Source organism: Rhinatrema bivittatum, chromosome 5 (genome assembly GCF_901001135.1).
Source record: "Rhinatrema bivittatum chromosome 5, aRhiBiv1.1, whole genome shotgun sequence".
Classification (NCBI taxonomy): domain Eukaryota; kingdom Metazoa; phylum Chordata; class Amphibia; order Gymnophiona; family Rhinatrematidae; genus Rhinatrema; species Rhinatrema bivittatum.
This window is the reverse complement of record NC_042619.1, coordinates 250,647,295-250,672,348: the sequence shown is the minus strand read 5'-3', so window position 1 is coordinate 250,672,348 and position 25,054 is coordinate 250,647,295. Positions and strand designations below refer to the sequence as shown.

At 45.6% G+C, this 25,054-nt stretch overlaps 1 protein-coding gene across 3 annotated transcripts in view; it reads left to right on the top strand.

Moving 5' to 3' along the window:
• PDLIM2 (PDZ and LIM domain 2) overlaps positions 1-25,054 on the top strand; it is a 60,030-nt gene that overhangs the window by 27,679 nt on the left and 7,297 nt on the right. For all 3 annotated transcript variants that reach the window (XM_029603790.1, XM_029603791.1, XM_029603792.1), the window contains exon 7: positions 9,602-9,741. In XM_029603790.1, the coding sequence (XP_029459650.1) occupies positions 9,602-9,741 (140 nt within the window). The remainder of the gene's footprint in view (positions 1-9,601; positions 9,742-25,054) is intronic.

Genomic DNA, 25,054 nt, shown 5'->3' with positions numbered 1-25,054 from the left:
CCCCCCAAGACCTGCCAAACGTCCCTGGTGGTCCAGCGGGGGTCCAGGAGCGGTCCGGGAACGATCTCCTGGGCGTGAGCCGTCGGCTGCCAGTAAACAAAATGGCGCCGACGGCCCTATGCCCTCACTATGTCACTGAGACCGACCGCTGCTATTGGTCGGTCTCAGTGACATAGTGAGGGCATAGGGCCGTCGGCGCCATTTTGTTTACTGGCAGCCGACGGCCCTATGCCCTCACTATGTCACTGAGACCGATCGCTGCTATTGGTCGGTCTCAGTGACATAGTGAGGGCATAGGGCCGTCGGCTGCCAGTAAACAAAATGGCGCCGACGGCCCTATGCCCTCACTATGTCACTGAGACCGACCAATAGCAGCGGTCGGTCTCAGTGACATAGTGAGGGCATAGGGCCGTCGGCGCCATTTTGTTTACTGGCAGCCGACGGCTCACGCCCAGGAGATCGTTCCCGGACCGCTCCTGGACCACCAGGGACGTTTGGCAGGTCTTGGGGGGTCAGGAGGGTGGGGGGTTGCAGGAAATTAATTCGGCAGGTCTTGGGGGAGTCGGGGGGGGGTGTTTGTTAGATTTTTGTTTGGTTTTTTTTTTATATTCGCTCCATAAGACGCACATACATTTTCCCCCCACCTTTGGGGGAAAAAAAGTGCGTCTTATGGAGCGAAAAATACGGTATTTATAAATGATCTGGAAAGAAATACGATGAGTGAGGTAATCAAATTTGCAGATGATACAAAATTGTTCAGAGTAGTTAAATCACAAGCAGATTGTGATAAATTGCAGGAAGACCTTGTGAGACTGGAAAATTGGGCATCCAAATGGCTGATGAAATTTAATGTGGATAAGTGCAAGGTGATGCATATAGGGAAAAATAACCCATGCTATAATTACACAATGTTGGGTTCCATATTGGGTGCTACAACCCAGGAGAGAGATCTAGGTGTCATAGTGGATAACACATTGAAATCGTCGGCTCAGTGTGCTGCGGCAGTCAAAAAAGCAAACAGAATGTTGGGAATTATTAGAAAGGGAATGGTGAATAAAACGGAAAATGTTATAATGCCGCTGTATCGCTCCATGGTGAGACCGCACCTTGAATACTGTGTACATTTCTGGTTGCCGCATCTCAAACGAGATATAATTGCGATGGAGAAGGTACAGAGAAGGACGACCAACATGATAAAGGGGATGGAACAGCTCCCCTATGAGGAAAGACTAAAGAGGTTAGGACTTTTCAGCTTGGAGAAGAGACTGCTGGGGGGGGGGGGGGGGTATGATAGAGGTGTTTAAAATCATGAGAGGTCTCGAACAGGTTAAGGTGAATCGTTTTTTACTCTTTTGGATAATAGAAGGATTAGGGGGCACTCCATGAAGTTAGCATGTGGCACATTTAAAACTAATCGGAGAAAGTTCTTTTTCACTCAACGCACAATTAACATCTGGAATTTGTTGCCAGAGGATGTGGTTAGTGCACTTAGTGGAGCTGTGTTTAAAAAAGGATTGGATAGGTTCTTGGAGGAGAAGTCCATTACCTGCTATTAATTAAGTTGACTTAGAAAATAGCCACTGCTCTATCTAGCAATAGTAGCATGGAATAGACTTAATTTTTGGGTACTTGCCAGGTTCTTATGGCCTGGATTGGCCACTGTTGGAAACAGGATACTGGGCTTGATGGAACCTTGGTCTGACCCAGTATGGCATTTCTTATGTTCTTAAAAAAATCTATGCCAAGCGAGAGTGTATCTCCCATTCTCTCGACTTGTGCTTGGATCTGAAAGGGATGGGCATTTTGGCTGCCCGCAATTAAGGAGTTTCCTTAGGAAATTTTAAATGAGTTTAGAAATGGCTTTGTTGGGGGGGAAGTGAGTGAATGGGAAATGCATGCTCGCATTAGATTTTGTTTAAAGATAACTGAATTATGAATGTATATGAAAGATGCAGGAAGGGACAACAGCCAGGGTGGAAGCCTTGACAATTGGCACCACTGCTCCCAAGTTTTGAACTTTTGTGCTAACTTAGCCCCTTTGGTGTCTGTCGTCGTGTGTCTTGGTACCTTTTTGTTTTCAGTTTTATTTTACTTTATCTCTCTGGGAATTTATTGGGATTTATTACAAGAAGAACAAAAAATGAGAAAAAAAAAAAGTCAGGCAAAAAAATATAAAATGGCTCCTCATTTTTCCAGGTAAATATCACAGTTTTATTTTGGTGGACAGAAATCAGGACATTTATATTAAGATTAAAATCCCTAGAGCAGGAATTCCCAAACTTTTTCTGAAGAGGGCCACATCGACGGAACTTAGATGACAACTTTAATGACCTCTTCTCCCATCTCTCCTTCCACTCTCCCATCTACTCTCAATCCGTTCCGTCTCCCAGCATCTCCAGTGGCAGATTTACCAACGAGCAACTGCTTACGGGTAGAGGCCCTCCTGCATATGTCACATTTAACTGCAGCACTTAGCTGTCTTGTGGGCGGGAAGCGGGATGCCCATATGTCTCTATCTAACTGGTTCTTAATATCTCTCGCACTGCTGTGTTTAACTTACTTTTTTGCTATATATATATATATATATATGCAACTTATACCCAATGCACGAACTTCCTTATTCCTACCTAATATAGCCTACTTATCTATTTTCTTGCAAGCTACCTCATATCTGTATAACATATCTGTTTGTATACATTATTTATACAGTTGGTGTCTTGTTACTTTATGCAAACCACCTCTAGTAAAAGTCAGAATATCAAAACCTTATAAATAAAGGGTAGCCGGGTTATAAATCCGCCTCTGAGAACTCCCTTCTTATTTCTACCTTTTTGTCATGGGAATTTCCCTCCAGAGAGGAAAAGGAGGAGCCCAAGGGCAGTGTAAGAATGGAGGCTGCATGTAGGCAGGCAGCCCACCATGCCAGGCACCCGGATGGGGTCTTCACCCAACACCACGGCTGTTCTCCTTGGGTTGAGCCCATGGGTGTAAGCCACAGCCGGGACCTGGTGTTTCCAGAGTGCCTGGAGGTCCAGGTGAGCCAAAGGCATCAGCCCTAGGCATGAATCAGGAATTGAAGCTAGACGGGCAGCATTTCAACAGGCAAGGCCTCAGACTGTATGGACAAGCAAAGGTGTGTCAGGTGAGGGTTCCTTATATCCAGCATTCAATCTGGGGACATGCCCTGTGCTAGTTCAGCCAGGGGCTTCCAGGGGCATGGCAGCTTCCACCAAGATGACTAGATGATGCCTACTGAGGTGTTCTGGGATCATTTGGTCTTGTGGCTAAACCCAAAGGTCTATGCTCTGGGAGCTCACTGGTTTGAGACCTGCCATTCCTGACACCTTTCTCCTTCTCTTTTAGTGTCGTCTCTCTCCCTAGCATTTCCCCTCTCCTTCCATCTCCCTCCAACTTCTTCTTTTTTTTTTTTCTTCACACCTCCCAGTGTCCCCTTCTCTCTTCTCCCTTCCTCAGCAGCAGCTCCAGTGGCAGCTGTGGCCTTCTTCCCCAGCAGTGGTTGCAGTAGCTCTGGTCGCCCTCTTCCCATGCAGCTCGAGCAGACTCTGATTGATTGTTGTGGTGAATCCAGCTTCCTTCCTCCTGTGGTGTGGACATGAATACATGTGCATGTCACTTTTGTACTTTTTTTTTTGCTGTATGTGCAATCGGGGTCCAGTTCCTGTGCATTCCCAACTGTCAGTCTTTCTGGGTGGGGAGATGCTGGAAAGCAAAACAGTTTAAACTGTTAATTAAGGACCTATGTATTTCCAATAGATGCATACTTATTTTTCTGTCCAGCATGAATTTTATTGAGGTTCTAGTGCCCGGTGTAATGTTTGCAGTGCTGCCTTGTCATAGGTAAGGTTGTTGCTGTTTGAGTCTTGGGAGTTAGTGCTGTTATGGTATTGCAGTTTTGCTACATATTTATGTATTGTATGCTCTGCTGCTCCTATTCCTCTCTCTTTCTGCTCCTTCTCCTGCCCCTCCCCCATTCCTTATCCCACAGACATGGCAGAGAAATTTCTGTCTTTCTCATAGAGCACCAGAGAATGCTTCATTACTCTCACGTCCTACTCTTTTCCTTTTAGTCAGAATCTACATGGTCTTTACTTCAAGAATACCTTGTTATAGTGACTTGTGAGCTATGTTTTAACAGTGGGACCCCTTGCCCTCTGCCATGAGTTCAAGCACGCCTGCTTCTGCCTAAATGCAACATTCCAGCTGTCAGCAGCGGGTCCCAAATCTTGCCAAGACAGCAACATTGCAGACTCTGCCTGCTTTAAAAAGCATGGGAACATCTGTGCATGTGTTCACTGTGCATGTCTGTGTGTATCTGGGTGTCCATATTTAGGAATGTGCATGGAGCTGAGTGCGTGTGTTTGTGTTTTCTGCCTGTAAGCCCCTGTAAATGCTGAGCCTCCCTCTGTGTCCATATAGTTGTGTGTCTTTTGCAGGGGACTGCCACTGCACCATGGGAACATTCTTACACAATGGTTTGAAAGTTGTTATTTTTTTCTGAGGGAGCTTTTTCATAGGGTTTAAAAAAGAAACCAGACAACATGAGATTTTTTTTTTTAATTATTATTTTCAAGGAATTTTTTTTTTTGTCTTTTTCTATCATGCTACAGCTGCCTGCCAGTAAGACTATGGTTTCCATGGTTACTGCTACCATGTGCTTCTGCTTAGTGTAGCCTGTCTCCTTTCCTTCCCTATCCCATAAAATGACATATAGACAGATGAGCTGGGATTGGGGGGGGGGGGGGGTGAGGGAAAAGCATGGGATTGGGTAGGAGGGATTGAGGTTGGGAGGTTGGGGAAATGAGATTTGGGTGAGTGGGGGATAGTTTGGAGAAAGAGGTAAGAAAAGATTGAGATAGGGGGAGCAAGGAAGGCAGGATGGGTTTGCAGAGAGAGAGAGAGGTGAAGATGGGCTTGGAAGAAAGAGAAGAAGAGGGGATATCGCCTCTATTTTTTTTTCCTGTTCTCTGTCCTGGGCTTGGATACCCTGTAACTTGGAGTCACTCTGTACTTCCTGATGCAAAGTGTTTGAATAAATGGGACAAGCTGCCTCCTCCAGCTCTGAGCACTGTGATGTCATTGCTTGCAGTGCACCATGGGAGTCAGGTTCTTCCATACTGAGAAGGCTGCCCTCCTGCTCTCATTTTTTTTCCTTTAAGTATTTTTTTTTTTACTCAGACAAGGCATCAGAAAACTGTTAAACATGAATAACACAAAACGGAGCATGAAGATTTTCACTTGTATAGAAAAGTGCTCTCTCAGCCATCAGTACTGACTCTTTTTTTTTTTAGTTTTTTATTTGTAATTAAGTAATTACATTACAATACCAGGCAAGTAGGATCCAGAAATAATTTGACACAAATGCAATAAAGCTCACCTTTTATAATGAAAAGTAAAAAGACAGTAAGTCCTATGACAAGTTAACTAGTCTTCAAAAAAGGGAAATATCTAAGCTGGAAAAAAAGAGGAAATCAAATTCATCAAACAGTTAAAGAAAAGCACTGTACACCCTAAAAGAAAAGATTTCAATCAACTGGTCAAAATATAATCAATTTCTTCCCACCTTCAGGGAGAAGATGGCATTGCCACTCCTGCCTTTTGACTTATCAGACACACAAATTCTCAAATGCTGAGGTTCAAAGAAAACAGACTGAGTCCCTGGTATCTCACTGGGCAATTAAAAGAGAGAAATTCCCTTTCTGTTCAGGAAATCTCTCGGTGCACTGTGAAGAACCGTTTTCTTCTAGCCTGGGTGGCTTTAGAAATGTCTTGCTTTCCCTTCCTTCCCCCACCCTGGGAAAAAAAAAAAAGTCAGGCATTCTTGAAAATAGTCTCAGCACCAGTCATGGTCAGGCTCAAGAATAAAAGGGAGCACAAGAGCAGCCGTGGTCATTTCTATGGTCAAAGGTGTTTCCAGCCTTTGAATAACTTCCAGGCTGTCCCCGAACACATCCCCAGCTCCTTCCTCCTCATTCCCCTCTCCTTGCTGCCTCTTCCTCGGGAGATTAGTGGAAAGCTTCTGTCCTAATTTTCAACACCCTACGGAGATATTATTGCCAACGTACCTCGCCGGGTCACCCTGTCAGATGTAGGAAGGTTAATAAACCTTCACGGAACTAATGTCCGGAAGGTGGGATCTGAAAGCACTCCTGGGGTACTGGGTTCTTCATGGAAGTGGCTGAGCAGTTCTTGTGGTGAACCAGACCCAAGGTGTTCCCCTCACTGGACAGGGAGCCTATCCCCTTTTGTGACTGGCTCCTTCAGACAGGTATCGTACAGCACCATCCGCTCAATCAAACTCGGACCCTGGAGATGAGGTTGGTCCAGTGTGGGTTCTGGGGGTTCCGATGCCGCCAATTTATTTTCCTTACACAACAAACTTAGGGTTTCTTGAGCAAGATCCAAAACCACAAGGGTCCACAGTGAATAGCACATTACAGCAGCAAAAAAAAAAAAAAAAAAAAGCCTCCTCCCACTCAGAATTCATTCTCTGGAGCAACAGTACAGTTCATCCTCCAAGCAAATACTCCACTCACTTAGTTCCGAGGGTTAAGATGAACGCTGAGACTTCCAAAAGACCACAATTTTCTTTCTTGGACTGCATGATCCTCCTAGGGGCTCCCTGAAATAGCTGGTCCATTGTTCTAGGAACATATGGCTGAATGTACTCCATGGGAAAAGCTGGATCAGCTTGCATTTTGCATCTGTAGTTACTGCAAACTTCTTTCCAATAAATTCTTGCCACATAACCCTTCAGAGATAATTCTTAATCCAGTCCCACTGAATCAAGTCTTGACTGTATGCTTGACTTAAGCAAACAAAAAACCCTCCCTCAGTCTCACTACAGATCTCATCATTTATACCCAGTGTCTCTCCTGATGACATCGCCATTTCTTAAAGGCATGGGATTCTTGTTCAGTCCTTGCAGTTATTGAGTTTTCGACTAAGGATCACAGTTTTGGGGATCAAGGTCACATTAAACTGCACTGACAGTCCACATTTTCCAGGCATTCTGTCAAATCTTTTAAAGCCATATTGCTTTTTTTTTTTTTTTCCATCACATTTGTATTTATCTTCTGAAGTACAAAAACCTGTGTCTGTACATACATCAAATGATTAGTATGGTGCGTTAATGTCTGAGCCGGCTCCAAAGATTTGGAATAGCTGCCTACAGATCTTGTACACTCAAATGTCTTCATAGTACTAGGGACTCACACGGGGTCTGATCTTCCGTTAGCCAAAACAGGCAATTGCCTGGGGTGGCGGAATCTCAGAAACCTCTGGGTCCCACCCACCCACTTTTAAGCAAGGCCCGGTACTTCCAGGTCTGCCTCGCCGCTCACTAACAGTGGCAGCTAAGCTAAAGTGCTCCCGCTGTCTCTAGATTTCTCTTCTTTTGATTGGAGCGGCGCTGTGAAGACCTGCTCGGACTCACTCTCTCACTGCCCTCCCCTTCATTGCCGGGTCGGGCCCCAGCCACTCCTGTCTCAGTAGGGAAGTCGGGGGAGTGGAGATGCAAGGCTGAAGGGTTTCCCCTAGGGTGCCTGATGATGCCCTGGTTGTGCAGCAGTCGCTAAAGATTCTCCTGCAGCTCATCATACACCCCCCATCCCCTTGCATCATGCGGGAGATCCAAGGGCACCATCCACTGATTTCCTCCCTCCCCCGATCTGGCATCCTCCTGGAGTGGAAACTGCAGCGCCAGCTGATCTATTGTGAGAGTTTGCCCCCTTCTCTTCCATGGTAAGAAGCGCAGGGGCTTACCCTTCAGAGTGTCGCCGATGCAGGCTCCATTGCTTCCTGAGATGTAGCTTCCTCCATACTTTGGAATTTCGCAAGACTCTGGTAGCAGGGATGGGGGACTTAGACTGGGATTTAGTAATGTCTTGTAGTTTCACCTCCATTGGCAAACATGAACCAAGACATCAGCCAATAAGACCCCATAGGCAGTGGAATAGAGTAGGCCACCAGGGCCATGGCCCAACCAACTTTTTGTCTCACACTGTATCAGCAACTAAGGAGCCTGGGGGGGGGGGGGGGCAGAGGAGGAAGTTGCTTTTTTTTTTGCTCCTCCCCCCCCCCCCACACCCCACCAAAATGGTGTCCTACTGCTCCTGTAAGACAACAAAACCACCGGCTACAAACTGATCCATCAGAACCTGATAAGGGAAGCAGGGGATCTATGGGTTGGATCTTGGATTTTTCCTTTCCTCTTACCTGTACTGGATGAAAGGCAGAGAAGAAACAAAATAGCAGGAAAAATGCAGGTTCCAGGAGCTCAAGGAGGCAAGAGTTGGACATCACCTAGGATACCCCTAGAGACATGTTCTGAATGGTATCTTTCCATCCACCAGATGCAATAACCACAGACTGAAGACAGGAAGTTTAGTTAGAATCTGAGGTGAGTCCCGGCCCCTTTGAGGGCTCGGTGAGCGTGTGCTGGGAAGCGTAAACCCTGCTGGTACTCTGTTATGCTCCTAGTTGGGTGTTAGGCCCATGATGTAATGAAACAAAAACCTGTTTGTCTGTCAATCTGTCTGTCAAGCCATCCGAGGCAGGCTCTGGCAGAATGGATTTCACCAAACTCTTTTTGGACATCTTACTAAACTTATGAGGCTAAAACAGTATGTTGGTCTTGGAGGGGGAAACGCGCCCATGAGGAATGTTTGGCAGGTCCAATTTCCCTATAGAATCACTAGCGAGGAAACCGTTCAGAGGCTGCAGGGAGAAATCTAGCAACACCGTGCTGAGGCCTGAGGCAGGCAGGGGAGCTTCCCAGTTGCCCATCACAAAGTAGCGGGCGGAAGCGGCAGCAGGGTTTGAAGAGCCGGCCAGGTAGTAGCAGCGCCAGCTCCTTTTAGTACTGTCACGACTGAGCTCTTACACGGATCCCGAGCGTGCCCCGGCCCCCTCAATAAACGTACAGGGTGCAGGTGATCCAGGCTGTTGTACAGCCTGGGCTGGGGCTGGCAGCAGGGACGGACTTAGGACTTTGCTGCTCCTAGGCACTTTAGGTGCTTTCACGCTCCTTCCTCTTCTAAAGGTCTATTTTCAGGGTAACAAGAGGGCTGTTTTCTGCTAAATGAGACTCAGCAGAGCTGGAAGGCAGCAAATCTCAGCCAGCCTGCTGCTCTTAAATGTTTGCCGCCCTAGGCACAGCCACAGTGGGGGGTACCTGTTGAGAAATCCAGGGCTGGCTGGCATTAGGATACTGTGAAACACACCATGACCTCCTTGGTGCTATGCTGCCAGCTCGTTGGTAACTGTAACCCTGTTCTGTTTGGTTCTGTCATGCACTTTCTGCTTTCTAATCTCTTGAGTTTTTGGGACAGGATCTCCCTTTCTCAGAGAAGGTGTCCTAGTGCTCTCTGTACACCCGATGACTATGCAATCCTAAGAATATACTCTGTATATGTATGTGGAGTCCTGGGTTCCAGTCCAGGCATTGAAATCATATGTAACCTGCTGGTAAAGCACTCTGGGATCCCCAGATTGGAGGCTGGCTGTTATAAATCTCTCACTTTTCACTGCTGCACTGTGCCTGCTGACTGACTGACTTTTTTTTTTTTCTGTTTGGTTGCAGGAGGGAGGGAATTATTCACGGAGGGAGGGATCTCCTGTTTTTGTTCTGCCTCCCTCACCGACACACCCAAGATCTGCCTCTCCCCGGAGCCTAACGATCCTTCCCCGGCTCTCACCCATGGCCTCCAACCGTCAGAAGAGGTACGAGAGGGTGGGTAAAGTCTTAAGGGAGGAAAGTTTATAGGCTTAGTACAGTTGTGTCTATATTGGGAGAGAGGTATTAAGTACAGCTGTGTGTGTGGACAGGATATGTTAGCTGAGCACAGATGTGTGTGTGATGGGGGTGTAGCTGAGTACAGGTATTCGTGGGGGGCAGTATTAGCTAGCTGAATGCAGGTATGTGTTTGGGGTATACTAGGTAAATGAGTACAGGTATGTGTATGTGTGGGGGAGGTGTATTAGTAAGCAGAGTACAGGAAAAACAGCAGCTATAGCAGCAAACTATGTGGTATCCTGTCACCAGGCCAAACATGAAACCTGACCAGGGAGAATAGGACCAGCATGAAAACCTAAGTTTTTTTTTGTTCCTGTTGTGTTTTCTCTAACCTGTAATTTTACTTTAGTATTGTTATTTTGTAATTTTTTTCCTTTCTTCCTCTTTTTTATTTTAATCATTATGTATACCACTTTGGAAGCTTGTGTAAAATTGTCCTGCCAATAAAGTTACCTGAAGCTGAGTGTATATTAGGGGAGTGCATTAACTAGCTGAGTTACAGGTGTGCGTGTAAGGGGAGTGCATTAACTAGCTGAGTTACAGGTGTGTGCGTGTAAGGGGAGTGCATTAACTAGCTGAGTTACAGGTGTGTGCGTGTAAGGGGAGTGCATTAACTAGCTGAGTTACAGGTGTGTGTGTGCGTGTAAGGGGAGTGCATTAACTAGCTGAGTTACAGGTGTGTGTGTGCGTGTAAGGGGAGTGCATTAACTAGCTGAGTTACAGGTGTGTGTGTGCGTGTAAGGGGAGTGCGTTAACTAGCTGAGTTACAGGTGTGTGCGTGTAAGGGGAGTGCGTTAACTAGCTGAGTTACAGGTGTGTGCGTGTAAGGGGAGTGTAGCTGAGTTACAGGTGTGTGCGTGTAAGGGGAGTGCGTTAACTAGCTGAGTTACAGGTGTGTGCGTGTAAGGGGAGTGTAGCTGAGTTACAGGTGTGTGCGTGTAAGGGGAGTGCGTTAACTAGCTGAGTTACAGGTGTGTGCGTGTAAGGGGAGTGTAGCTGAGTTACAGGTGTGTGCGTGCGTGTAAGGGGAGTGCATTAACTAGCTGAGTTACAGGTGTGTGCGTGTAAGGGGAGTGCATTAACTAGCTGAGTTACAGGTGTGTGCGTGTCAGGGCAGTGCGTTAACTAGCTGAGTTACAGGTGTGTGTGTGTGTGCGTGTAAGGGGAGTGCGTTAACTAGCTGAGTTACAGGTGTGTGCGTGTAAGGGGAGTGCGTTAACTAGCTGAGTTACAGGTGTGTGCGTGTAAGGGGAGTGCGTTAACTAGCTGAGTTACAGGTGTGTGCGTGTAAGGGGAGTGCGTTAACTAGCTGAGTTACAGGTGTGTGTGTGTGTAAGGGGAGTGCGTTAACTAGCTGAGTTACAGGTGTGGAAGGGAGGGGAGGAGGTTATGTGCTGTGTACAGACAGGTATGTTCCAGCATGGAGCATCTGTGCCATCACCAAATGCATTTCTGTGCTGGGCGTGGGCTTTTTGTTTTATGGTTAAGCTCAGAATGTTGTACTTTGTAGCCTCTTATGTAAATCTAGTTGATTATTTACGGAGGAGGATGGGAGATCCAGTTTGCTATTTTTACTTTTATTTTTTCTTTAAACTTGCTGTTGGGGAAGTTCAGATTAGGACTAACAATTTGTTTTCAAGTGGGTCCTGGGGAGTGAAAGTCCTGAGTGGGAAATTGAACCCAGGTCCCTCCACATGGCAGTATGCAGCACTGGCACTGAGCCACTGGCCTAAATTGCTTTTTTTTTTTTTTTTTACTGTTTCTATCTTGCTAAACTGATGACACACAACTTTTTTTTTATCATGTGTCTGTTTCTCATCTGATATCTTTGCTCAGCTGCCTTCCTCTATTATGGATGTTTCTGATTGGATGGCTTCTCATTTCCTAAGATTGCTCCCCTCCAAAAGAAAAGTGCTTTCCATTCCCTCCCCCACCCCACACACACATAGTAATAGAGGAAATGACAGCAGATAAAGATCAATTGGCTTCTCCACTTGTTCCTGTCCACATGCAAGAATATATCCTAGTTGTCAGCTGTAGAAGCTTGGCTGTTTGTCCCATGCTGGATAGACGAGATTACATAATCCAATACTCCACACCTCCTGCCACATGTCTTACTGTCAAGCTTTGTAGTAATCTAAACAGCTACCAAAACTATTAGGGCTGATACTGGACCCCCTAGCCTCCTAGACAATGCCTGGCAACCAGGACCTTCCAGCAGCTGTGGTCTGCCCCCATGGCTTGCAGTGACACTAGGTCATGTCTCTCCCCTCTCTGCCCATTTTGTTTGGTGCTTCTCCCCTTGCCTCTGCTCTTCATGGGAGTGAAGGGCGAGTTGTTGTTTTATTTTCTGGCTTGTGATTTCATTGTACTTTATGTCGGTCACCTTGAGCTGTTGGAAAGGAGGCTAAAACTAAATAAACACTGCAGTCTCTCAATCTCTCCTTTCAAACTTTCAGGCAGGGAATGTTCAGACAAGGAAAATGAGGTCCATTTAGCCTTTGCTCCTGGTGCTTGGCCTTAAACCCCAGTTGATCCCAGGCGCTCTCTTCACATCTTCCCCACCGGAGATCCTCTGTACTTGTCTCGGGCCTTCCTTGAATTCTGTCCCCACCACCTCCACTGGGAGCCCATTCACTGAATCCACCATCCTTCCCTGATCGTTATTCCACTGTGCCCCCTTGCTCTACAATATTCTTTCCTGTGGAAAAGGTTTACTTTTCCTGTGCCTGATTTATACCTTTGAGATACTTGAACGTCTCTATCTTGATTCTTCTCTATTCAGGTATTCAAATATGGGGCCTTAAGACTCATTTCCTATGGCTTTTGATGCAGACCCTATATCATTTTGGTAGCCTTTCTCTGGACCACCACCTTTCTATATTCTTTTTGGAGGTAGGGGCTTGAGATCTGGACACACTATTGTAGGTGAGGTCTCGCCAATAACTTTGTACAGATGCTTTATCGCCTTCCTTTTTGGCACTAATTTATTATCCTGAGTTCAGAGCAATCTACTCCCTCTCTCCAGGTTAGTTCCAGGACCAAATCAAAGGAGGAACTGAAGCTCAAAAGGGGGCCTCAGATGTAGAAGCTTGTTAATTTTTTGGCATTTGATAAGTTTTGTAACTTGTTTTTATGCACATCCCTATATCATTTTTAATTTATTTATTGGCATTTTTTAATCGTTTTTATCTGTAAAGCGATCACCCAAAGCTATGTAAAAAAAATAAAATGATCATAATGTAAGGCATAGAATAAGGCAAGTTATTAATTTCTTCTGAAATTTCATTAAATTTACTTCTTCTCTCACTTCCAGAACTAAACTATTCCACAAACTTGGAATAACATTGAAACAATCTGCTACCCAAATGGGAATGTTTAAATGCTTTCACTGGAGGGAGACGCAAAGACTGTCTTCCTACAGAACGTAGATTTCTTTTGGCCACATGCCATTCCAAAGAATCCTTCAGTGAAGGAGAACCAGAATCGTTCAACATTTTAAATGCCAAAACCAGGATCCTGAACCTACATCAGTCTACAATAGGTAGCCAATGTAACTCCAACAAGAAGGGTTTCACCAAAGTTCTCCAAGATTTTCACAAAAAACCCTCTTTTTTTTTTTTTTTTTTTTTTAAGAAATTGCCATGCTGGGTCAGACCAAGGGACCATCAAGCCCAGCATCCTGTTTTCAACAGAGGCCAAACCAGGGCACAAGAACCTGGCAATTACCCAAACACTAAGAAGATCCCATGCTATTAATGCCAGTAATAGTAGAGGCCATTCCCTAAGTCAACTTGATTAATAGCAGTTAATGGACTTCTCCTCCAAGAACTTATCCAAACCTTTTTTGAACCCAGCTACACTAACTGCACTAACCACATCCTCTGGCAACAAATTCCAGAGCTTTATTGTGCGTTGAGTGAAAAATAATTTTCTCCGATTAGTCTTAAATTTGCTACTTGCTAATTTCATGGAGTGCCTCCTAGTCCTTCTATTATCCGAAAGTGTAAATAACCGATTCACATCTACTTGTTCAAGACCTCTCATGATCTTAAAGACCTCTATCATATCCCCCCTCAGCCGTCTCTTCTCCAAGTTGAACAGCCCCAACCTCTTTAGCCTTTCCTCATAGGGCAGCTCCTCCATCCCCTTTATCATTTTGGTTGCCCTTCTCTTCTTCTTCGAGCAGCAGTGTTTTCAATAAGTTGTAACATTCGAATCAGTATTCACTGTAATCCCAAATATATCACATTACAATAATCCAACTGTGAAAAGAATCAAGGCATAAGCTACCGCCATAAGCGCTCTCACTCTCAAGTGCGGTCTCAATTGCCTTAATAATTTCAATTTAAAATAGGTATTATGTGCCACCTGGGAGAGATGTCTTTCCAGGGAAACATTCAGAATCTTATGACTATGGCCGCTGGGAACCAGCCGGGGCCTTCTCTGGAGTGCCGAGAGGGCCTGAGGAGCGCACATCAGGGCCTTGCCCCTCGGATATCTGCACCCCAGACGCCTGACACGGCACTTTTCCCACCCACTGAATTTTAACCGCCGGGCACTTGACCACCCAAGCTTTCCTTCAAACATTTTCTTTATTTGAACCAAAGACGTCCAATAGAACACGTCTCGTGCACCAAATACCGAGTATTCACTAGCATCTGTGAAGAGGAGCAGATGGAGATTTCAGTCCATATTGTGGTAAGAGAGAAAGATGAAGCAATCCGCAGGGAGGATGGTGTCCAGAAGCCTTTTCGGCAGGTGAAAAGGGTGGTCTGACCGCTGCCCGCCCTTTGCCCTGCCAAAAGTAGATGCAGCGCTCAACACACGCACTTTTAACCATAGTAGAAGGCATTCCCTGGGGAATGGGGGTGGTTTGTTTATATCGGGGAGGGGGGAAGTATCTGCAGAAAAAATGGACGCAAATGTCTGCAAATGCTTTCTCCCCGTGGCAAGTTCACATCTGGACTTTACAGAGGGTAATTTTGAAAACTTTTTTTTACATAGGTAAATGAGTTTGTAGGTTTTTTTCTCTTTTTTAAAATTAAAACAATTTGAAAACTCTCTCTCCTCTTCCCTTCCCCAGAGTGGGGTTAGGTTGGAGGCGGTACCACGTAGGGATTTAATTTTGAAACCTCTGTGCTTACCTTTAACTCGATACTTCACACACGCATTCCCCCGTTGGCCTGAATTTTCACAGGCAAAGTCTGCAAAGAGTTTCCCTTTGAGCTCGGAGGACATTGCTCCCGACAAGTTTGTATGCGCTAGACATGAGGGGAGGGGGCTGCAGTTTTCACCCTGCTCGCCTTCCTGCAAAGTCCCTGGGCCCCAGTTTTCAAAGGAAAGCTCCGCATGCATGTTTCCTCTGCAAACGTCCCCAGGGAAAAGGCATCCTGCGGAGATCTGCACTTGCTTTTTCCCAGGGACGCTCTTTCTGACGAAAGAATACATGCACAGTTTTGAAAATACAACACTTAAGGCCGATGCAGAACCTTCCTGGGTGTACTTCAACCTGCATTTTCTGTGGCAAAATTTATTGCCAAGGCAGCAAGGAGTTTTGCGCGTGCGTTTCCAAACAGGAGTACTGATTAGCGTCCTCGCATGGAAATCCCTTGCATATGAGGACATTAAGCATTACCTGCCCCCCCCCCCCCCCCCAACGCTATGAAAAAAATAGTTAGTTTTTAAAAAGTTACCCAGAGAGTTTCTGACTATTTAAGTGCCAACACCCACCGCCACTTACCTGGATAATAACTGACTTAGCATAAGTACTGATTTATCCAGGTAAGTGGCAGCAGGGAGCAGCCACCAGATGGCCGCATAAATCAGTTCTTATACAGCTGTCTGGCATGGTTTGCAGCTACTTAGCTGGCTAAAGTACTTATCCAGCTAAGTAGCAGTGACCCGCAGCAGATAGATGCATAAATCAGTACTTATATGGCTATCTGGCTGCTATTTCCTGCTGCCAGATATCCGGATAAATACTAATTTATCTGTCTGTCTAAGTGGTGGCAGCAATCGCTGCCACTTACCTGGATAGCCTGTCAGGGAGGTCTCCACCCCCTTCCCTAGTTAAAATGGACATTCAACATGTGCCAAACATGCATTTTTAAACTCCCGATGCATTTAGCACATCATTAGTTTACTGTATCAGGAGTTTAAAAAAAAAATAAAAAATCTTGGCGTTAAAAATGTGTGTTAAAACCAGTGCGTATTTTATTAGCAGCAAGATTATTGCATCAGCCTAACTATGGGACCGATGCAATAAAAAGCAGGCGCTGAAAGTCAGCGCCCACTTTCCTAATACGCGTATGGTGCCTGCAAGGGGGGGCACCATGCAATACCCAAATTAGGGGATTGCACTAGAAAGGAGGCGCTAGGGTCGCTTGCGCAACCTTAGTGCCTCCTTGCTAATGTGACTCTGCTGCGGCTGCCGGTTATGAAGACCAATGCCGGCGTCGGTCTTCATAACTCGGCGGTCTGCCGAGGGTTTTTTGTTTACTTTTTTTTTTTTTTTACTTAAAAAAAAACACAGTAAAGCAGTTTATTCTGCTTTTCTGTACTTCTTTTACCTGCTCTCAGCTCCAGGCAGGCGTTAATATCTGAGAGCAAAATGTGCGTCTGAGAGGAACACTTTTTTTTTTTTTTTGCAATCAGAGTGAATGAGTAATAGCCTCATTCACGTGCATTTGCATGTGATTAGCACCTATTTAACCCGTGTCGGAGTGCGGGTTATACAGTGCTCTCGGCTGAGCGCACTGTATTGCATCGGCCCCCCGATGTGAGAGCAGTTTCCTTCTCTGATCTAACCCTGCCCCAGAATTGCCTTAACCACAACGCAGGTAAAAGTGTGCACCCGATGGAACCGCACGCGTGCCTTTCTCCACACGCAGGGCAGATGTATCCGCAGAAATCCCCATGAAGATTACCCTTCCCGGATACATTATCGGTTATATCTGCTCAGCAGATTTCAAGAAAGGGGGGCCCCCCAATAAAATGAAAAACGGAAAGGTTGTTGTTGAGTAAGGAGGAGAGATGCTTATTCTCCAAAATGTGCCACTCTTTGGAATACTGGTTGGTTAAATGATGGGGATTAATTCATTTCCATAAGGAGAGTTATTTCAAAAGGACTTCTGCAGGCATTTATATATTTAAAATATTTGTATTCCGCCAATCCACCAATCTTAGCGGATCCCAATACACGCACATAAAACATACAATCCACAAACACCCACGTAGTAATACAATTAGTATACATCCAATGACCGGGACCGCACATCAAAGCAATCAAAAGCAAAACAGCATTATGAACAAAGATTAAGCCTGCAATACAAGGAAACGGAGTACATAATGTTCAGACCAAACCAATTCCTAGCCCTTATTGACCAGGGAAGGTTCAGGTGAAAAGATAGGCCTTGAGTAGCTTACTGAACCAAAGCAATGCGAAAGAGCCTCTTATGGAGGAGGGAATTTCTAACCAAAGCTGAGCAGAAGAGCGTAACTGGCGAACGGGGATGTACTTTCAAATGCAGACGGCACAAGCTGGTAAAGGGCCTTACGGACCACGGTGAGAGCTTTGAGCTTTACTCGCCAGAAGACTGGAAGCCAATGTAAAAGTTTTTTCAAGAATGGGGGAGGTATGATTCAGCGGAGAGGAACCCGAAATCAGCCTAGCCACAGAAGTTTGGCTTAGTTGCAAAGCCCAAAGATGGGAATCGGGCAAACCTAAAAACAAGATGTTACAATAGTCCAGCAAAGACAAAGGGAGGGATCGATTGAATCACAGTGAGGAATTTGTGGAGGCATAAAATGAGCTTCAGAGAATGCAGTGTACAAAGTTTGAAATAAGCTGATTGAACCACAGAATGAATTTGTGGTTACAGAGACAGAGAGGAGTCAACTGTGACACCCCTGATTACGAGCGCTTAGTTGAAAGGGGATGGAAAATCCATCGAATTTGGAAGTTCATAGGGATTTCAGGTTGGGCAACCCGAGATAAGAACACAATTTGTTTTTTCTTATATTGAAAGAAAGCTTATTGTCATATAGCCTCTGCTTAATCTCGCTCAAGCAAGATCAAATGTGTTGGTAATAGGGAGGAAAAGGACAGCACAACTGGAAAGAGCAGCAGAAAGAGGAGCAAGATAAATATTGAAAAGAATAGAAGAAAGTGAAGATCCCTGGGGGACACCCATAGTTAGGGGGTACAGGTTGGATGAGGAATCGCCAGTCATTACATAATAAGACGGATTAGAAAAGAGGAGAAGCAGGAGTGAACGGTAGATGTGATGCCCAATGCCGCAGAATGACCCAGTAAGAGATTGAGATTGAGGGTGTTTGAAAGCTGAAGATATGTCAAGCAGGATCAGGAGATGGTGAGATCCAGAATTAAAACCAAGGCAAATGGTGTCAAAAGCAGATACAAAAAGTGTTTCAGTGTGATGACGCAGCCTAAATCTGAACCCCGAACTGTCAAGGAAGTTATTGATGTCTAGAAACTCCTGTAACCGATTGTAAAAGATTTTTTTCAGTGATCTTAGCCAATACTGGAGGCGAGGAGCTGGGCCAGAAATGTCCTGGATCTCTGGGGGGTCCAAGTTATATTTTTCAACAGCAGACACACTACCATATCCAGGTTTAGTGCTTTACTCACCAAAATGGCCTTTTTAAAAAAAAAAATTGTGCAACCAATACATGCATAAGATTACATACCTACCCACTGCATGTAAGGGAGAGGCAGTCCAGAGTTGAGCCTGGAAAGGGATGGGACTTCTAGGCCTGGTTTTTAATTTAAAAAAAAAAATTTGGGGGGGGGGGGGGGGATTTTAAAAGGCCGGCACGCGCATGGCTGGGTCACATGCGTGCTAAGTGCGTTTTCCTAGCAGCCCGGGCCACACGCGTGTCCTACTGGTATGCACGGAAGTTCCGGGCATCTGAAAAGGAGCCAGGGTAGGGGCAGGCTGGCCAGGACAGCGCCATTTCGTGCTCTGTCTGTGAAGCGCGCACAGCAGCCGGCTGGCATCTGCAACTTACTTCCACTGCTGAGCGGAAGGAAGTAGGGAAACGAAAGAAATGGATGTTAGTTGGGGATTAGGGGTCAGGGAGGAGAGGGGAAAAGGGAGGAAGGTCAGTTAGGGGGATAGGGAACTGGGCAAAGGCCCGATCATGTCGCCGCATGTTTTTCATAAAATACCCCCCCACACTTGCGTGTGCTGATATAAAATCAGGCACTTCCCTTTAAAAATACACCCCAGTGTTCATAGGGGAATCCAATAATGTGCTAAGGGATCGAGACATTCCTCCTAGTCTTGTTGCAGAATGTTTCCTGGGGGTTTTTTGCCCTTTTATTGTGCAAAAGGTAGTTTTATTGACTGTGAAAAGGAAAGAGATGCGGGAGCTTTTTTTGTGTGTTCAACCCTATCACTCAGATGACTGTACCTGTTTGCTGCCAGGAGTCTGGAGCCTAGAGTGGCAGGGTCATGCCTCGCTCCTGGTGGCGTGGAGGGTAGCCCGCTGCATCTTGAGACAGGTTTCTCGTTGAGCCCTGACCTGCCGCAATCCTCCACTGACTCACGGAGCAAAAGTGAGCCAGATATGACCGGTTCGTGGCAGGGTAGTCCTTTTTGAGAGTGCAGCAATGGAACTCTGTGGACGGATAGGAGATGCGACTGCCGCGGAGCAGCCCGACACTTTACCTGGAAGTAGCTTGAGAGCCATTGCGGGCTCAGGAGAATCCACGGGGATTACAGCAGGAGATGCAGCTTGCAGCTATGGAGGGGAGATTGTTGGAACTTCAGCTATCGGTGAGTCTCCTGGCTCTCTTCTTGGACTTCTTCCCTGATGAGACCAGCTGACATCAAGCTGGAAGACCTCCAGCAGTCAATTGTGATACCAGAGAAGACAGTAAATTTCAAGCAACAGGGTATGGCCACGTCTATTACCGCTATTAAAGAGCACTTTACTACTTTGGCAAACTCAGCCACTGAACAGGTTGGAAAGATCGAGGACTTGCAACCTCATCAAATTGCCTTCTCTGATTTTAAGATTTCTTCAATTCAGAATTCATCAGTTATTCATCACAAACTAGAGATGTGTGAGAATAGGATGAGACTTTTGAATATTAGAGCCCTCAATTTTCCACTTAGTCTTTTATCTTCCTTTTGAAAAAATGTGAAGCATGGATACCACTAGCCTCAAATTCTTCTCAATTTCTGTTGATAGACTTGATTTGACTGAGTTCCTAGAGACATCAACAAGAAGGGGCTCATTGTGCTACTTTTATTTTTATTTTTTTTCCTTTTTATTTATGAATTTCAAAATAGATAAAAGCATTTATGTGTTACCAAAATTCAAGCAATAAGAAGAAAAATAAACAGTAAATACAATGATTGAAGAAATAACACAAAACGCTTTTGAGAGTCCACAATCCAGGGAGATCCATAATAAACACCCAAGCATACTTTAGGAAAATATATAAAAAGAAAACATGAGAGATGACAGACAATAACATTTCAGGTGGTGGACCAATAAAAAAACCCCGAAACTTAGGACTCTACACTTTCTTAGAATCCATAAAGAAACGTAGCTGTGAAGGTTCAAAGAAAAATTCTATATCCTGAAGAAAAACAACCTGACCAGCAATGTCTCTCTTGGATATTTCAGCAGTACTGGAGCCCACAGTCATTGCAGTAATATTCAAAGCATCCTCGCCTGCATGGCCTCCTTCCCGCAAAATAAGTGTCAACTCTGTGGCTGTCTTCTCCGTATGGCGAGAAGAAAGCCCTGCTAATGGGGGGGAAAGCTGCAGCAGAGACTTGTTATATTTCCTGTAAATACTCCTTGAATAACTCCAATGCACATTGATCGTACTCTTGGGAAAATTTAAAACCAGTTTGCCTGGCTTGATTTTCAAGATTTTCCACTTTACGAGATTCTACAGAGTTAGGCTGAAGACAAACAACTTGGTTCAGACATTGTTGTAAGGAATTAATCTCCTCTTTTTGGTAATTAAGGGAGCAAACATAGAAAAATAGATATGACGGCAGAAAAGGACCAATTGGTCCATCCAGTCTGCCCAGCAAGCTCATGGCAGCATCTGCCGCACCACACAGTTTCCCCCCCCAAACCTAACGGCCTCCCAGACCATCAAGCCAAGGGCCTTGTTGGTTGCTGTTTGAGTCCAATTCCTGTCATTCCCAAGCAGAGAGCAATGATGGAGTTGCATCAACAGGATGAAGGCTTAGTGGTTAAGGATAGTCGCCCAATAATTATAGGCTATTCTACCGCACTAAACAGTCTTTACAATATCAAGAAAAAGGTATTAATTTCTCATAAGTGTTTATTTAGGAGGAAAAGACTTCAGATACCAAATCGACAGTGACATCTACTGAAGATTTAGCAGCAGGTATAATCATCAGTCTAAAAAACCTCCAAAATTATATAAAAAATATTCAATCTTTATTTCTATCCAAAACTTTAATGAATTGTTCATTTTTTTCAGAAATATTTCTTTTTTTTTTATATATAAAAATGGAACAACTGATCAAGAATATTCTAAAACACTTTCTTCTTAGAGTGCAGTCCTTCAAATTTAGACAGAAAAAAAGTGCACTTAACTTGACTGTGTTGTAACCACGGTAGCTTTTCATGTTGTAAAAAACTCCGACAATCTGACGATTAGATGTTGGTAACTGATAAGTATTGCATGTTTTTTTTTTAAAAATCAGTATCATTTATAAAGGAGCATTGATTGTATAAATATAATCTCCCTGACGCAGCCAATAGGGCGAAACACTGGCCAGATTGTCGGAGTTTTTTACAACATAAAAAGCTACCGAAAGTTAAAACACCATCAAGTTAAGTGCCCTTTTCTTTTGTTTAAATGGAGTTTCTGAAGATCCCACAGATAGGATAAGATGAGGGAGCTTCAGTTTGTAAATATAGGAGGTGCTGGTTTTTGTTTTCAGCAGCCCCTTCATTTCATATTGCTTTTTGGGTGTCCCCTGTTGTTTTGCTATTCATTTCATTCAAAATAAACAAAAGAAAGAGAGAGGCTTAACCCACCACCATATGTGCTTAAAAGTTCCTTTAGGGTCACATCCTCTCCAGTGCAGGCCACGCTTTTATTAAATAACACTGGGATCCAATATGACTGGGATAGGATTTTATATTGTGCGTCCCTGTGTATTGTTAATAAAGAAATGTGCTGTACCATATCCCATATTGTGGCCCACTCAGAGAGGGATCTGAAAATCGAGGAATACAAATTTCCCTTTCTGATTTTGGATGTTCCGTTGTGAACGTAGTTTTGAAATGAGCCCTCTGCCTACCTGTGTCCCCCTAGGAGTTCTGAGAAATCCGCCTAAAGAAGTGAGAATAGAGCAGGATGAGAAGTAGCCAGAAGTGGTGGCAGCTCCTCGGGAGCGTCGACTGCTCCTCTAGTTCTCTTACATGCCCTCGCATGCCGCCCGCTCCCTCAGGGGGTATCCACGCTTTTAATTCTTGTTCCTCGCCTCATGTTATTTACTTATTTGATTTGTATTCCACTTTTTGGGCACTTCAAAGCGAATTGCATTCAGGTACTATAGGAATTTCCCCTGTCCCCAGAGGGCTTACAGTCTAAGGCCCTGATTTACTCCCATTGCTGTGTCTATGGGAAAAATGCTTAGTAAATTTGTACCTCAGGCAGTGGAGAGCGACGTGACTCGTCCAAGGTCCTAAGGAGCAGCGGGTCTGCTAGCTTTAGAGAGCAGCCTTTCACTCCTTTTGAGAAGGCCCCAGGCGGGAGCGTGGGGAGGTTTTAGCAATAGGCAGGTAAAAGTCCAGGATGGCAAGAGGGCACAAATCCTGGAGGGATCAGCAAGGGGGGGTCCCAGGGGGCATTCAAAATAAGACAGGAAAAGGGGAAGTGGCGCTGATTTGGTGCTCAGCCCGCTGGAGAGAAACCCCTCCCATCACTCCCAACAGGAGGAGGATCCATAGGGAACCACAGGCAGAAATCGGGCAAGGGGGTGGGGGAGGGGAAGAAAGGAGATTCATCACATCAGCCCCTCCCTGGTGTAAGAAGGAATACAACTGGAGCAGGTTTGTTCAGGTTATGGCCATGGGCACTCTAGTGTCCCCAGTAGATGGCAGGGCCCCATGGCAGTTGGCAATGATATGATTTAGCATTTATTCAGAAGGTGGTGGGGGTGGTCTGGGGAAGGTTGTATAAAAGTGAGGCGGAGGCAAACAGCACGGAGTGGCTGTTCTCGCATGCCCTCGATGACAGAATTTATGGAGCGGGATGCTCCTGGGCAAGAGTCTCTTACTTTTATTTTATTTTATTTAGAAATATTGAAGTTGCATGGGCTTTATCCCAACCCTTGGCCAGTGGGGGCACATTGATTGTAGCAGATTGGATCGTGTATTTCATGTATGACTATATGCTAAATGGGGCTGCTGTGGTCACTTTCAAAAGTACTCCTGGGGGAATTCTGCGCTACTGCGGAGGGCAGAATCTGCGCAGAATTCCCCTGCTGTGCAGAATGACCTGCGCGTCGCGAGCAGAACCCATTCCGCTCACGGCAGAAAAAGAGTGAGGCTGCTGGGCCGCGAATGGAGCCCATTCCACTTGCGGCATTAGAACAGGAAGGCTGCCGGGCCGTGAGCAAAGCCCACCCCACTCGCGGCAGAAGAAGACAGAAGAGAGAGGCAAGAAAGCCTGTGAGTAAGAGAAGTGTGGTACTGTGTGCTGAAGGCGAGTGTGTGCGCCAGAGAGAGAAGGAGCCTATGTGAAGGAGTGTGTATGTAAGTGAGAAATTAGGAGCCTGTGTGTGTATGTATGTGTGAGAGGGGGAGCCTATGTGAAGGAGTATGTATGTAAGTGAGAAATTAGGAGCCTATGTGCAGGTGTGTGTGTGTGAGAGGGGGAGCCTATGTGCAGGTGTGTGTGTGTGAGAGGGGGAGCCTATGTGCAGGGGTGTGTGTGTGAGAGGGGGAGCCTATGTGCAGGGGTGTGTGTGTGTGTGAGAGGGGGAGCCTATGTGCAGGGATGTATGTGTGTGTGAGAGAGAGCGAGCCTATATGAGGGCGGGTGAATGTGTGTACAAGAGAGGGAGAGGTACGTATGTGGGAGAGAGAGGGAGCCTGCATGTATGTAAGTGTGCGTACGCACATGTGAGTGAGACAGAGGGAGACTGTATGAGGGAGAGTGTGTGCGTGCACGAGAGAGAGGGAGCCTGTGTGAGGGGCTGTAGGAGAGAGGGGTCAGACTGGGAGCGGAGGGCTGGGGTGAAGAGAGTGTGGAAGGGAACAGGAGAGATAGTGGAAAGCAAAGGAGTTGGGGGGCCTGTGAGGGCAGAGTGAAAGGGGGTTTGGCCAGGGGAATAAGAGACAGTGTACTTTTAGAGGAATTCTGCTCAAAATAATTAAAACTCTGCATCTTTGAGTAACAACTTTTCTGCATTACATTTTAAATGAATTATTTTGACCAATATCAAACGTGCAGCATTTTGTAGGATTTTAAATCTTTGTGCACCGAATCCCCCGCCCGGGAGTAATAAAGAACCTTGTGTGAATATGCAATACCATGGATTATTGTTGTAAGGGGCAAAGGAAGGGTGGGATGGGTTGGGTATAGCGGGTGGAGGGCATGGCATGCGCGGGTTATTCCTTCAGGATAGCACCGTCCCGCTCCTACTCCTGCCTCCCTGCTCGCAGCCCCTTTTCATGGACTTCACGTGAAGCAGCATCCCATTCAGACGCTTGGCCCTGACCTATAAGGCCTGATTTCACCGTATCTGCCGGCTCTAATTGCCGATTGTTCTTTTTGCTTGCCCCCCCGTCTGTTTACAAGCCTGAGCTGCTGTCAGTCCCTGGCTCCCATCCCACATTCTTGTTTCTCAGCTTTCTCTCTCTTGGTATCCTTGGAACAAACTTCCTGGCCCATCCCCCCACCCCCCAACCCCACACTTAACAACTCCCATTCAGCACTCCTGCAAGAAGCCTCTGAAATCCTCCCTCCTTCCTCCAAGCTTTTGTCTCTCTCATCTCTGACACTGTTATGTACTACTGGAATGAATTTTAATTGATTGTGAGGTTCTTTGGAGGAGAGCACTGTAGGACCTGGGCTCTCACCTATCCTTGGGATAGGTGAGAGCCCAGAGAAAATACTGAAATATGGGGAAAAGAAAAAGAGGAAATTTTTTTCCCCCTCATTTCTTGCCTGGAGTCACTGCCCCCAGCACTCTCCCCCTGCAT